Source organism: Aptenodytes patagonicus, chromosome 1 (genome assembly GCF_965638725.1).
Source record: "Aptenodytes patagonicus chromosome 1, bAptPat1.pri.cur, whole genome shotgun sequence".
In the NCBI taxonomy this organism is placed as follows: domain Eukaryota; kingdom Metazoa; phylum Chordata; class Aves; order Sphenisciformes; family Spheniscidae; genus Aptenodytes; species Aptenodytes patagonicus.
The window spans coordinates 66,681,988-66,695,118 of NC_134949.1; the positions used below are offsets into that span (position 1 = coordinate 66,681,988).

The 13,131-nt window shown below is 43.6% G+C and overlaps 1 protein-coding gene across 1 annotated transcript in view; it reads left to right on the forward strand.

The window, feature by feature from the left end:
• The first annotated feature begins 9,097 nt into the window (after window positions 1-9,097).
• FAM180A (family with sequence similarity 180 member A) overlaps window positions 9,098-13,131 on the forward strand; it is a 28,288-nt gene continuing 24,254 nt past the window's right edge. Inside the window, exon 1 of the mRNA XM_076328751.1 lies at window positions 9,098-9,326. Within this exon, the coding sequence (XP_076184866.1) occupies window positions 9,251-9,326 (76 nt within the window). The 5' untranslated portion in view covers window positions 9,098-9,250. The remainder of the gene's footprint in view (window positions 9,327-13,131) is intronic.

Sequence of the window (13,131 nt, forward strand, 5' to 3'; positions counted from 1 at the left end):
GTAGGTGGAAGAAGTTTTCAGAGCAGGAACAACTGGGATCTAACTTTCATGTCGCGCTTCCCATTGACTCAAGTTTTATCTCAGGCCTGTTCAGTTCCTGTGCCTGTATGCTGATGCCATAACCTCATCTGCATCCGGCGCTCATTCTTAATTGCACCCCTCTTCTATCATCTTCTTTGTATGATCCAGCCTCATCCCACTCCCGTTTGACTCAACGTAATACCACTGCATTACACCCCACCTCTAATACTATCACCACATAATCCATCTTTACTGTGTCTCTAATCTCTCAGTTTTATAATTATTAGCCAGAGCCTTTGTCTCCCTCTTTACCCCAGGACAACTTTCTTCCACAATTTCAACAAACTGATGAATCTAGGATTATACTCAGAACTAAAACATAAAGTCTGTAGAAAGCTCTGGTCTGGCTGTTCTTGGTAATGATTTGTGGTAATGAGCTTATGTTCATCATTTGGTGTTTCTCTCTGCTCCAAAGATGGCATTGGTTATTCTCGGTTTTGTATTGTCAAGCTCTGTTTTTGTTTGGTTTTGGTTTTAACATTTCATGGTTTTATTTACTGAAGAGACTTTTTTTTTCTGCTGTTCTGAGGATTTAATCATAAAAGTCCCCCTGTGAATGTTCACTGCTGTCATTATTGACTTTCTAGACTGAAAGGCAGGAAATTCTCTGCATAGCTGACCTTCCTTTATGATATTAGCAGTCATTTGCGACAGAAAATTCTTGTCTGCTTAGCACTGCTAACAGCATTTTCTGTTGCTTAACTGCAAGTCATGGCCTTGGTGTTTGCATTGGCTTCATGCCACTAGAGCTTACTTTAGTGGCCAACAGGTTGCAAAAAAGCAGAACTGATGGAATCTTTGAAAAGTTTCATTTTCCAAAAGGGTTATCCAGCATTACCCAGCAAGGACTACATGCTTATAAGCTGTTATAAATCAGCACAGATTCTCTAAGGTAGGTGTAGCTCTAGCGATTTACATCAGCAACTGCCCTAGCAGCCACAAGGAAAATTAACAGTCTGTGTTTTATGAGATGCAGCAAGAGAAAGAAGTCAGGCTCCCATCAGTGACTTTCCATGTTAGCTTCTACTGACTACTGTCTCTTCCATGCTCCTTCCTTTGTGGGCTGGCGTGAGTAGTACCACCTTGACTGATGCTTGAGGAACTGAACAAAAAAACCCTTGCATATTGTCTTGAAAATTTTGGGAAAAAAAGTGGCATCCTTAATTTTTATGTAGTGCAACACACATTTGACCAAAGCAGCCTTACTAGCACATTAGTTTTATGAAGTCTTGATTTAGGGGAGACCCTGGCTCAGCATTGCTGGGCTTAACTGCGAGCATGCTTAACTTCACTCTGAGCTGTATTCACAGCCCCAGTTTCAGTATCTAGGCTATCTGTACAGTGCCTGGAGAGAAAGCCTGATGTCTGAGAATGATTCACATAATCCAGGCTGAAACACAGAGACTATCTAAGCTAGTCAAGAGGAAATACCAAGGAGAAAGCGGCATACTGAATTTTGTGTCTCTTTGGAGCTTAAAGCTAGCGGGAGTTATTTGTCTGTGCTCAGGTTTTCTTTGTAAATATGAATCCTCTCCTGACTTCTTATATCTAAAACAGGAGGGGGATCTCTTCTTAGTTCATTAGTTAGTGTACTCGACTAAGATCCAAGAACCTGGATTCAAATACCTCTTCTTCCTGAGGCAACTTTTTTCATCTTTTATATGAGCCTGGTGAATAATGAAATATCAATGGAATGTATCCTGCTTCCAAACAAAAAAGATGAGTAGGTAGTAAGACCTGCATCTCGTGTGTGAGTGGTGTGATCATGGCGAAAGGGTCATCCTCTCATTCCTTCTCTCTGCCACAATGAATATTTAATTACCTCCTGCAGATAGTGTTGTGTTTCCTCCCAGAAAAAAAATTGGAAAGCTAAAGCCCTGATAGAATTAAATCTGGCCAGGGACGTCAAGGGCAACAAGAAAAGATTCTATAGGTACATCGGGGATAAAAGGAAGGCAAGGGAAAATGTGGGTCCTCTCCAGAATGAAATGGGAGAACTGGTTACCTGGGATACGGAGAAGACGGAGGTACTCAATGACTTTTTTGCCTCGGTCTTCACTGGCAAGTGCTCAAGCCTCACTGCCCAAGCCGCAGAAGGCAAAGGCGGGGACTGGGAGAATGAAGAGCTGCCCACTGTGGGAGAAGATCAGGTTCAAGACCATCTAAGACACCTGAAGGTGCACAAGTCCATGGGACCTGATGAGATCCATCCGTGGCTCCTGAGGGAACTGGCGGATGAAGTTGCTAAGCCACTATCCATCGTATTTGAGAAGTCGTGGCAGTCCGGTGAAGTTCCCACTGACTGGAAAAGGGGAAACATAACCCCCATTTTTAAAAAGGGAAATAAGGAAGACCCGGGGAACTACAGGCCAGTCAGTCTCACGTCTGTGCCTGGAAAGATCGTGGAACGGATCCTCCTGGCAGCTATGCTGAGGCACATGGAGGACAGGGAGGTGATTCGAGACAGCCAGCATGGCTTCAGCAAGGGCAAGTCCTGCCTGACCAACCTAGTGGCCTTCTATGATGGAGTGACTACATCAGTGGACACGGGAAGGGCTATGGATGTCATCTATCTGGACCTCTCTAAGGCCTTTAACATGGTCCCCCACAACATCCTTCTCTCTAAACTGGAGAGGTATGGATTTGATGGGTGGACTGTCCGGTGGGTGAGGAATTGGTTAGATGGTCGCATCCAGAGGGTAGTGGTCAACGGCTCAATGTCCAGATGGAGTCTGGTGACAAGTGGCATCCCGCAGGGGTCCGTATTGGGACCGGTACTGTTTAATATCTTCATCAAAGACATAGTGGGATCGAGTGCACCCTCAGCAAGTTTGTAGATGACATCAAGCTGAGTGGTGTGGTCGACACGCCAGAGGGACGGGATGCCATCCGGAGGGACCTGGACAAGCTCGAGAAGTGGGCCTGTGTGAACCTCATGAGGTTCAACAAGGCCAAGTGCAAGGTCCTGCACCTGGGTCGGGGCAACCCCTGGTATCAACAGAGGCTGGGGGATGAAGGGATTGAGAGCAGCCCTGCCGAGAAGGACTTGGGGGTACTGGTGGATGAAAAGCTGGACATGAGCCAGCAATGTGCCCTCGCAGCCCAGAAGGCCAATCATATCCTGGGCTGCATCACAAGAAGCGTGGCCAGCAGGTCGAGGGAGGTGATTCTGCCCCTCTACTCTGCTCTGCTGAGACCCCACCTGGAGTACTGTGTCCAGCTCTGGAGCCCTCAGCATAAGAAAGACACAGACCTGTTGGAGCAGGTCCAGAAGAGGGCCACGAAAATGATCAGGGGGATGGAACACCTCTCCTGTGAAGAAAGGCTGAGAGAGTTGGGGTTGTTCAGCCTAGAGAAGAGAAGGCTTTGGGGAGACCTGATTGCAGCCTATCAAGTACTTAAAGGGGGCTTATAAAAAAGATGTCGGCAAACTTTTTAGCAGGGCCTGTTGCGACAGGACAAGGGGGAATGGCTTTAAACTAAAGGGGAGTAGATTTAGACTAGATAGAAGGAAGAAATTTTTTACGCTGAGGGTGGTGAAACACTGGCACAGGTTGCCCAGAGAGGTGGTGGCTGCCCCATCCCTGGAAACCTTCAAGGTCAGGTTGGAGGGGGCTCTGAGCAACCTGATCTAGTTGAAGATGTCCCTGCCCACGGCAGGGGAGTTGGACTAGACCTTTAAAGGTCCGTTCCAACCCAAACTATGCTATGATTCTATAGTAACAGATTCAGCAACAGAGTTGAAAAGCTTCATCCCAGAAGATCCTGTAATTCAGGTCTTAGAGTCATCTCTTATGGTATGTATTCACATCTCCTCAGGCAGAGAAAGGATCTGAGCCAAGACACCTTATAAAACAGGAGACTTCTCAGTCAAGTCACAGAGTAAAATATGTGCCCCATCTGCTTCCTCATTATGTGGAAAAAACCTGAAATGTGCAACATGGGACTTGAGAAGGGGCATTTGCAGTCATAAATTTTTGTAAATATTAAGGCAAGTCTCAATATTTTGTTTGAAATATGAAATATGATGTGAGCTGCTCAATGTTTTCAAGGTAGATACAGTGATACAAGCATTTAAGGAGCCTCACAGGGGAAGCTTAAGCACACAAGGAATTCAGATATCTGCAAAGCTGCATGAGCAGAATTTAAATTTTGGTTATTTAAATGTAGATCTGTGAAGTATCTGCTCAGCATCTAAGTGCTCTTGTGAATGTGAGCTCAGGCAGCTAGATCAATGTCGCAAGGGAGCCCTGGGGCAGAAGGACAACTAAAAAATACCTCAAAGTCCCTTCCAACTTACAACTCCATTGCACTGTATGGCTATGTAAAGTTCATCCTGGCTGCTGTTGCTTTGAGGTTTGGTGAGATTCTGCCATCCAAACTGTTGCCGCAGGAAGCTGCAACCTCAGCTGAGGAGCCAGCAAGAGTCATCATGGATAATGAAGCTCAAATGCCAGCAGTCCAGTTTTGATAGAACTTCTTTTCTTCTTCTGGGAGCTATTTTTTTTTTCTCTTTGTGCTCCTAGTTATGAGGTACTTCTTGGCCTCTTGTGGAAGCTACTTTCTCTTTTTGGTTGATGGCACTGGTGCTGTATGAGCTGCTGCAGTGCCAGATCGGGGCCTTACATTTTGGGCAGAGGAATGGACCAGCTCTTGGTTTCTAGCCCCAGCTCTACCATCAATTCATTCAGTGAGTGAGTCACTTTGTGTGTATGTCTCCATTTATCCATCTCTATGGTGGGAAGGAGACTAATGTCTGTGTCATGCATCAATATTTTTCCACTGTGCTGGCATACTAGCAGGCAGATGCTGCATGGCCTATGGAGCAGGGCAGGGCTCTGGCTGCAGAGCAGAGTTTCTGGTTCAGGGGAACTTCTTCCCCACACACACTCTGTTTTCAAATTGAACCAGGACAAATCTAAAAAATATCTGTCTGTTTGATAGAAGATTTGCAAGGGACTCTCACAGCAACTGAGGCGTCAGGGCAGACTGGAACCCCGCCTTGGGTTTGGCAGAAGCTCATCAAAGCCAAAGCTGAACTGACATCATGAGCTGGTATTCTCCAGTGAAAAAGAGATTATTTTTCTTGGAAGGCCCACAGGCTGCTGATCTTAGGTCACCTGTTGCCTTGTTTCACCTTCTATTCTCTTATTAGCTTATAAGTTATTTCACACAATAAGTTACTAAAGAGGACATAGAGGCACCTCACCTGAAGCACTGGTCACTCCAGAGCATCCCCTGGGAAATACAGGGTTTCTACACTCCCAGCCTGCTGAAGTTGTCCTTTCACCATGACAGCATCTGTGATGGGAAGGAAGGACAGCTTTGGAGTACCTCTACCAGCTCTCTGTTCTCACTGTTCATGGGCTGCAAAAAGGCAGCTGGCAGCTTCCCTGTTTGGTCTTCACTCACTCCTTTCCTCCCTGCCCTATTTCCAGGTTTCTTAAAAAGACTGTATGGGAGTAGCATTGTGTACAGACACTCACTGACAGCATCGGGATGGAGGAATCAAATGGAAAAGCTGCTCCCTTGGTATCTAGTCATATCACTGAGAGTTGCATAAATGTCCATTTTCACATTAAACAGCCTGCCAGAGGCAGCAGTCAGTCACACCTTTCCTGTGCCTGAAAGGTCTTGGAGATACTGGGAGCACTGAAGGACTTGCAGCTCCAACACCTGAATTTATGATAATTGGCAAAACATAAATATTCACCTTAACATGACTGTGACAGTGTCTAGCACTGCACTGATTTAAGACCTGAATATCGACCAGCCGGCAGACCAGCTCTCAGCCTCCTGGTTCCAGCAGCATGGTACCCTCTCCTACCAGATGCATCTTCAGGATGAATTCTTCACCATAAAGCTCCTCTGCTTGATACTTCCAAAGCAATCTAGGAGCATTTAATATTTATAAATAGTTAGGATTTCTACCCTGCTTCAGCATTCATTATAGTTGCAGTGATTCAAACCTCCAGCATAGGCAGAAACTGCCTTGAGCTGAAACTGAGCAACTATCTAATAAAATATAGTCATGAGATGAATAGACGCCGTATAGTTGAAGTGCCCTGAGCATGCTTGAAAGATTTATTTCCTGGCTTCATCTGGAAGGCTTTTTAATACGGATGATATGACTCTCTGTGTATATACATTTATATGGGAGAGAAAAAGATCTCCAGTTTTAAGGGGGAAAAGGGGCATTTACACTTCTTGAGGAGATGCCACAGGGAAAGCATTCTTTATTTTACATGGACCTGTTATATTTACAGCTGCATTTCCTGTAAGAAAACAGATGTGAGTGTATCATTCACAGTCTTAAAGTCAAATTTGCCCTACAGTTGCGGTACACACAGAGAGACAGTCAAAGCTGGAACATCTGAAGACTGCACTGTGGGGCCTTGAACCACAGATGGGGAGAATTTGTATTTGAGCTTAGATAAGGAACAGGCTGCTAGAGAGAATTCTGTAGCCAGACTCAGATTAAGGAAAAATAAATAATAATTTAAAAATCACATATAATGTATCTTCAGAGTAACATCTTCAGGGTCTGAAAAAGGAGAGATCAGTAAACATTTCATGCTCTCATATCCCTTTGACCTGTATGCCAGTCTTATCACACATCTCTTCTGTCTCTCTCAGCTGCTGCTCCTCTGTTGCTCCTAGGGTGCTTGCTCCAGAGGCTGGAGGTGGAGGGGAAGATTAGGGAAGGAAGTTCCTGAGATTCTTCTCCTCTCCCTTTCTAGGCTGGATATATAAAGCAGTGACAATGAATGAGCAGAGGAAGTGTCCTGCTGCTGGCAGCCAGGAGGCAGAGCCATCCTGCAGGGATCTTTCTGCAAAATAGTTCCAATTCTTGTTTAGAGGGGGAAGGAGCCTGTCTGGCCTCCTTCATCCTCTCTTATCAGCTGCTATTTCTTTAGATGTAAACAATGAAATGATACAGCACCTCAGAAGAGCTTCCACCACTGAAAATGTGTTCCCTTGTTACCCCACAGGATTTTAAGTTTTCTCGTGGTTTTCTTTCATTTTTCAAGCCTGCAATGCGCACCCTAAGTGCTGCTTCTCCCTTGTCTACTCACTTTGAAACATCTTGTTCACAGACCCTGCTGACATTAAGATTGTCATGCCAGGGTAGCTAGTCTGATGCAGTTAAGTTAATGAAGCCATCTATACCCACTGTGTTCGTTTGCTAGAGGGCTTTCACTAAGGTAGTTTACTAAATTAAAGTGTACTTCCTCAAGCCCTCCCTACTGATTGAAGTCTTTCCAGTAGGAGTTATACCACAATGTTTTTTTCCTCAGCGGTTGACAGATCATTACTCCCTTCATATGATGCAACTTGCACCTTCTTGATGCAAATCATCTTGATGCACATCATCTCAAAATTGACCATGCTGATGACTGGATCCACCTCCTCCAGAAAGCAACTCATCCTGTCCTAAGTGACTTAATTGAGCTAAGAAGGAATAATCATCCTCTTGTGGCATCTCTCTTTCTCTCTCCCCCTCTCTAGGAAACATAAAACTAGTTTGCTCCAGCTTCATAATTTCCAGACAGGTACATTTGAGTGAGCCCACTCCTAGCTTTAACCTTGCTTTCAGATCCATCTCTGATATGTTATGGTAAGAAGAAGAGTATATAGTGAGAGAGTTAGTTAGCCACTCTCTGCTTGAATTATACCTTTTGTCATCTCCTTGGCATGTAAAATACTGTCTTACATTCATGTGCTGTTCATGTAGGAGTAACCTGAGGCAGTCTGAGCATAGGAAAAGAAGTGGAGTCGCCTTAAACAAGACAACCTTATTTGACCCTCCTCCTTCCTTTACAGCTGGTGTTACTTGAAGCTGGGATAGAGAAGAATGAGGGGACTGAGGCTAAGGCCAGACTTTGGCATGAGGCAGACAGGAGCTGAACAGGTTTTCTCCATGCCTTCCTGCCAGTGCCCATAAATCCTGAGTCACAGTGCCATCTGTCATTCCAGCTCTTGGTTCTTTCCCTTAATTCTTCTATTTATACCTTCTGAGCTGGAGTCTCCTTTCTTATGTGCCAGTTTTACACCAGTGTAAATTCACAAATGTCTGTGGATTTGTTCCTGGCTTACACTCACCTATAAAAGAAGAGGATTAGACTCATCATTTCTAGGTACCAAATGGAGTATCCCCCATCCTTTCATTCTGCTAAATACTCCTTGTGTTCCTATTTTTCATCAGTCTGTTCCAACACACAGCAACCTGCTGTTATTCCAGTGCTGTATTCCCACAAAGCACACCCTGATGCTGCTGCTGAAGCTGTGCCAGGGACAGTACATACCTGCAGCTTCCTCCATGCTGGGTCGCTCTGGGATAAACGCTTCCAGTGTTGTCTTCCATGGGGTCAATGTCAGCAAGGAGACGTCTATCAGTAGCCTTTTTGTTCAGCATCACCTCTCCACATTCAGCCTGGTTATTGTAGATTGTCCTTAGGATTGCTTAGTGTTCCCGGTAGTACTGTTGAAGAGTGCCAGTTAAGGATTTGGACCTTCCTGTTCTCTGCACTGGCCAAATGGAGGAAAAGGCCAGGACTTGTCTTGCAGAACTGAAGTCTAAGCACGGCATTATATGTTCTCAATAAAGGAGTGATTTATATGAATCACAGTAGCAAAATGTTCTTGCAGAGCACATAGCCCACTCCCTGACTTAAGCGTCCAAGGGCAGCTGTACATCATTCCAGAGGAGGCTTTCACCTTAGACATGGGTTAGCGTATAAGCCCCCTACATTACAGAGGAGTAGCTACAGAGCTAGGATTCAATTCAAGAGTGTCCTTTAATGAAGTTACTTGTGGCTGTTTATTGGACAAAAATAAATTCCAACTGGCCCATATAACAAATGAAACTCAACTACAAAAATGTAATGATATTTATTCACACAGCTGCCAGCAAACTCACATGCACCATGAGTCATTCCAGATGTGGATAAAAACAAAGTCTGTCTGTGAAAGTAAGTTTCCTGATCCCAAGGAGACTTGGTTTGGGAGAGGAGCTGCACACTGACTTCAGCTGTACTCAGAAGAACAGACAGGTTCTCCTTCAAAGGGGGAGGGGAAGAGGAAAAGCCATTTATTTATTCCTGAAAAGAAAGGAGGTAGGAAATTAAAAAGCTACTATACCGCTAGACATACGATTTTAAAGAGGAGGATGCTTTGGAAGGCTTTGCTGCTGCTGCTGTTCTATTACAGTGCTCATGCCACTGTGACCCACAGATGGAGCAGAGGTAAGATTTGAACATCAAAAACTATTTAAGAGAAAACTTTGAGTTTGTAGATTTGGTCTGAAATTATGTTCCATTATACGTATATATACATATGTGTAAAATTTGTCCCTCCCAACTCTGGAATTCTTTTTCTCCATTAAACAGGTCAGCTAAATAGTTATATAGACAAATAGAAAAATACACATGCATAAGTGCATAAAGGTAAAATGATATATGTATTCTATTATAATACAAATATATATATGAAATATCCCAAGAACAAAAACTACATTCTTTTCTCACTTTTTCCTTTCTCTCTTCTCCTTTTTCTCCTGCATGGACAAAAATTATAGGTCATGAAACCTTAAAGCAAAAGCCTTTGCAGTCACAGGTGGCATAATCTTCTGCTCCACCAGGCAGGTACCCGGTAATAGTAAACACAACAATGCCTGGATTGTGCAAGGTGCCTAGGAATGCCTGCGACCCTACCCTGACAGACTAGCACATACAACATAGAGAAAGCTACCTGAGGTGTTCTTATGCTTCAGCTGCCACTATGACAATATATAGTTACGACATATTTATATTCAAGTGTGTGACAGTAATATATGAAATGGTTTGGGACTATTGGATTGCATAGGAGATGCTTACTTAAAAGCTAGTGATGATGTCCTTTCCCTTTTTTGTTTTATTCTCTCCTCTGGTATTTGGCACGGGTTCGGTAGCTGCTGGAAGTGGAGAAAGGAAACACCTCCCAAAAGATTTATTTGGTTCTGATGTTGAAATTCACAGATACTTAAAGGAACCGGAGTCTATTAAAAAATCAAGAATTCAGATGCCCCCCTCCCCACCCCAGTCTCCCATGTCTTCCTCATTATAGCTGGTTCCTTTCTAGTATGCTATTTGGGTTTGGTTTTGATTTTGTAGGGGAGGCAATGGCTGAATGAAGCAATGAAGAGCTATGCAATTCTGCTAAGGCTGTATGTATGCTTAATTGTTCCTTACAGTTAGTGGGGGCTCACTGACAGGGCATTGACCTGGGACTCAGAATGGCAGGTTCTTTCCCCAGCTTTTTCATCAGCCTCTTGGATGATATTGGATGAGTCATTATACCTGCATGTACCTTACTTTTCTTTTACTGTATAATAGCGGTAATGACACCAATCGTCATCATAAAATCCCTTAATTCTGTAGATAAGAGTTTGTCTTTCCAGGGATGACACATAAAAAGGTGAGAAAATCAGAACTAGATCTTCATATGTGAAAAAAACAACTCTACCTTTTGGAAGAATGAGTCCACCTTACCTATGAAATGGAAAAAAAGCAAAAAGAAAGAGGTTCATTTCCACAGAATAATCACTATGCAATTTAAGGATGTTCTTCACTTTTGCTAACACACTTATTTTAATTAAACAACACCACCACCACAACCCTAAAAGGAATCCATGTAACTATTAAAGTCCAATTTTAATCACCATGAATATTTACAGGAAAATGTCAGAACTCTATTGTGCCTTTTGGGAAAGCAGATTGTTTTCAAGCTGGAAACTCTAGAGCTTGTTTTTGGAGACTTCAGAGGGAAGAGAAGATTCATTCCCTGTTGTGATAAGGAGTTCAGTTCTCACAAATATTGTATACAGACATCTGCTGAGGAGGAAACCAGATTTCTTCTCCACAGCTGCTGGGACTATTCAGCTCCAAATTGTTTTAGAGGCATGACTCCTTCAACAATAGCTACTTCAGAGAACCTCCACTCCCCTAAACTAGCTATGTGTCAGCCTAACCAATCCTATCCTAATCTGCAGTATCTAGAGGGCCAAAGCACTGTCCTAATTTTTGAATTGCTTAGAAACCTAAGAGGAAATTTAAGTACCGAGGCACAACACACCCTTCTGTACACTCAGAGCTCTTCCCTCCCTCCACAAAGGACAACTGACTCTTGTCTGGGTTAAACCTCAGTCATTTAAGTCTTATCCAACTCCTGATCTGAGTTTTGCAATGGAAAAGGAAAGACAGATCAGCATCTGGTCTGATGGAAATGAAAGACAGATCTGCATATCATCTCCATGTTGACTAGTAGTCCAGATTGTTTACAAAACAGTAGAACAAAGGGTCCTGCTTTAATTACCAACAGTTATTGTTTGCAATAGAAATCAACAGTCAATATCAGATAAAACAAGGGCTAGCTTTTACTGTTTTTTCTCTAGGGGGCACTGGGGCAACCTTGGATGCCCAGCCCTTGTAACCAAATATTTAAGCTTTGGCTCAAGAAAAAAGTCAGACGTGAAGAAAGGTGAACATACTTATGCTGACTGGTGAGTGGGAGCTCCAGACTGCCACCTCCCTTTTCCCTTTGCTTTTACGAGCATCAATGAATGGGAAAAAAAGCATTTCTGGCAGGAAAACTGAGCGCTTTTTTTTTTTTTTTTTTTTTTTAAACTCCCTCAGCCAGCGTTAAAAATCTCACACACTCCTCAGCCTGCCTAGATCCAGCTGTGGACATTGGTCCAGAAGTCACAGGCAAAGCGTGGTCCCCAGGATGGACATGTTCAGAATAATAAAGAAAAGATCCTGAGTGGTGACAAAATAATTTGCTTGTCATCATCTCAGGTTTCCTTGAGCCTCTTGTAGGCTTAGCTGTATGGTATTACCCTCTCAGATTTTGTGAAGCACCACTCTAGGGAGAAAAGGTAATGTTAGGTCTCTACTGAGTAATATTCCCTATGCGATGGTAGAGGTGAGGTCGTATTAATTTCTGAAGGTCCCAAATAAGAATTCCAGATCTTAAGAGATGTTTTTGCTGGAGAAACCAAGGAACAAATCCTGTTCTTTGACAACAAAAAATGAACAAAAAACCCCATGCAGCTGTGGTAACCAGAGACAGTGTCACTGCTTGCCACCCAGTTGCTTTCATCAAACTGCTCTGACGAGTACCAATACATTGGAGAGCAGAAGTTAGCTTCAGATCTGCACTATAAGAATTGCCTGTTCCCTGAGGAGAAACATTAAAGCAATCCTTATTAGCATGTTTCATCTCAGCTGGCTGTAGTTTATTTGCTGTAAGGGCTTCCTGATTCAAATAAATGGCACACAAACAGTAGCATGCTTGCTACGTGGTTGCTCAGGGAGTGAAGATGCAGTACGATTTCTTGTGGTTGTGGCTTCTTGGACAGTGGAGAAGCAGCTGCAATGGTAAGTTTGCCCCTCAGTGGAGGCTGGAAAAGGAGATGTTGAAAGACACAAAATAAGAAGGTAAAACTCTTTTCACCCATCAGTGAGAAAAGGACATTTTTGCTATATTAGCACCACTGAGGTTTCATGCTTTTGGGGAATGGCTGTGCTGTGCCTTCGAGACCTCAGAAGCAGTATTACAGTCGCATCCAGATCTATCTGGTCCACATGCATTATTTTGTACCCAGTCTCTAGTGCCTGGTGAAAGTCAGATGGTTGTTCCATAACACCAGGGGAACAGTTTGTTCTCCTTAGAGGCTTTCTGCAGAAGGAATTACTTGGAAGAACAGAAGGTCCATCCTCCTTGATTTCCCCACAACAGTGCAAGCTTTTAGTATTTGCTCTAGTGTTGTGGCAACTGAGTTTGTGAGTTTGACGGAGCAGCTGCTACCTGAGCAACTTTTGCAGACTGCTTCTGCTTGTGGGCTTTGCTACAGCAGGCTGGCAGCTCTCCAGTGCCAGGAGAGGGAGGACTATGTAGAAGAGAAAGAGAGACTGGTTGTTGCTAGAAAGCCAGCAAGTCCTTTTATAAGGAAGCAGTGTTTAACATATTCTGTACTCTGTGATCATTTGTTACGTACCAGGTTGCTGGTGA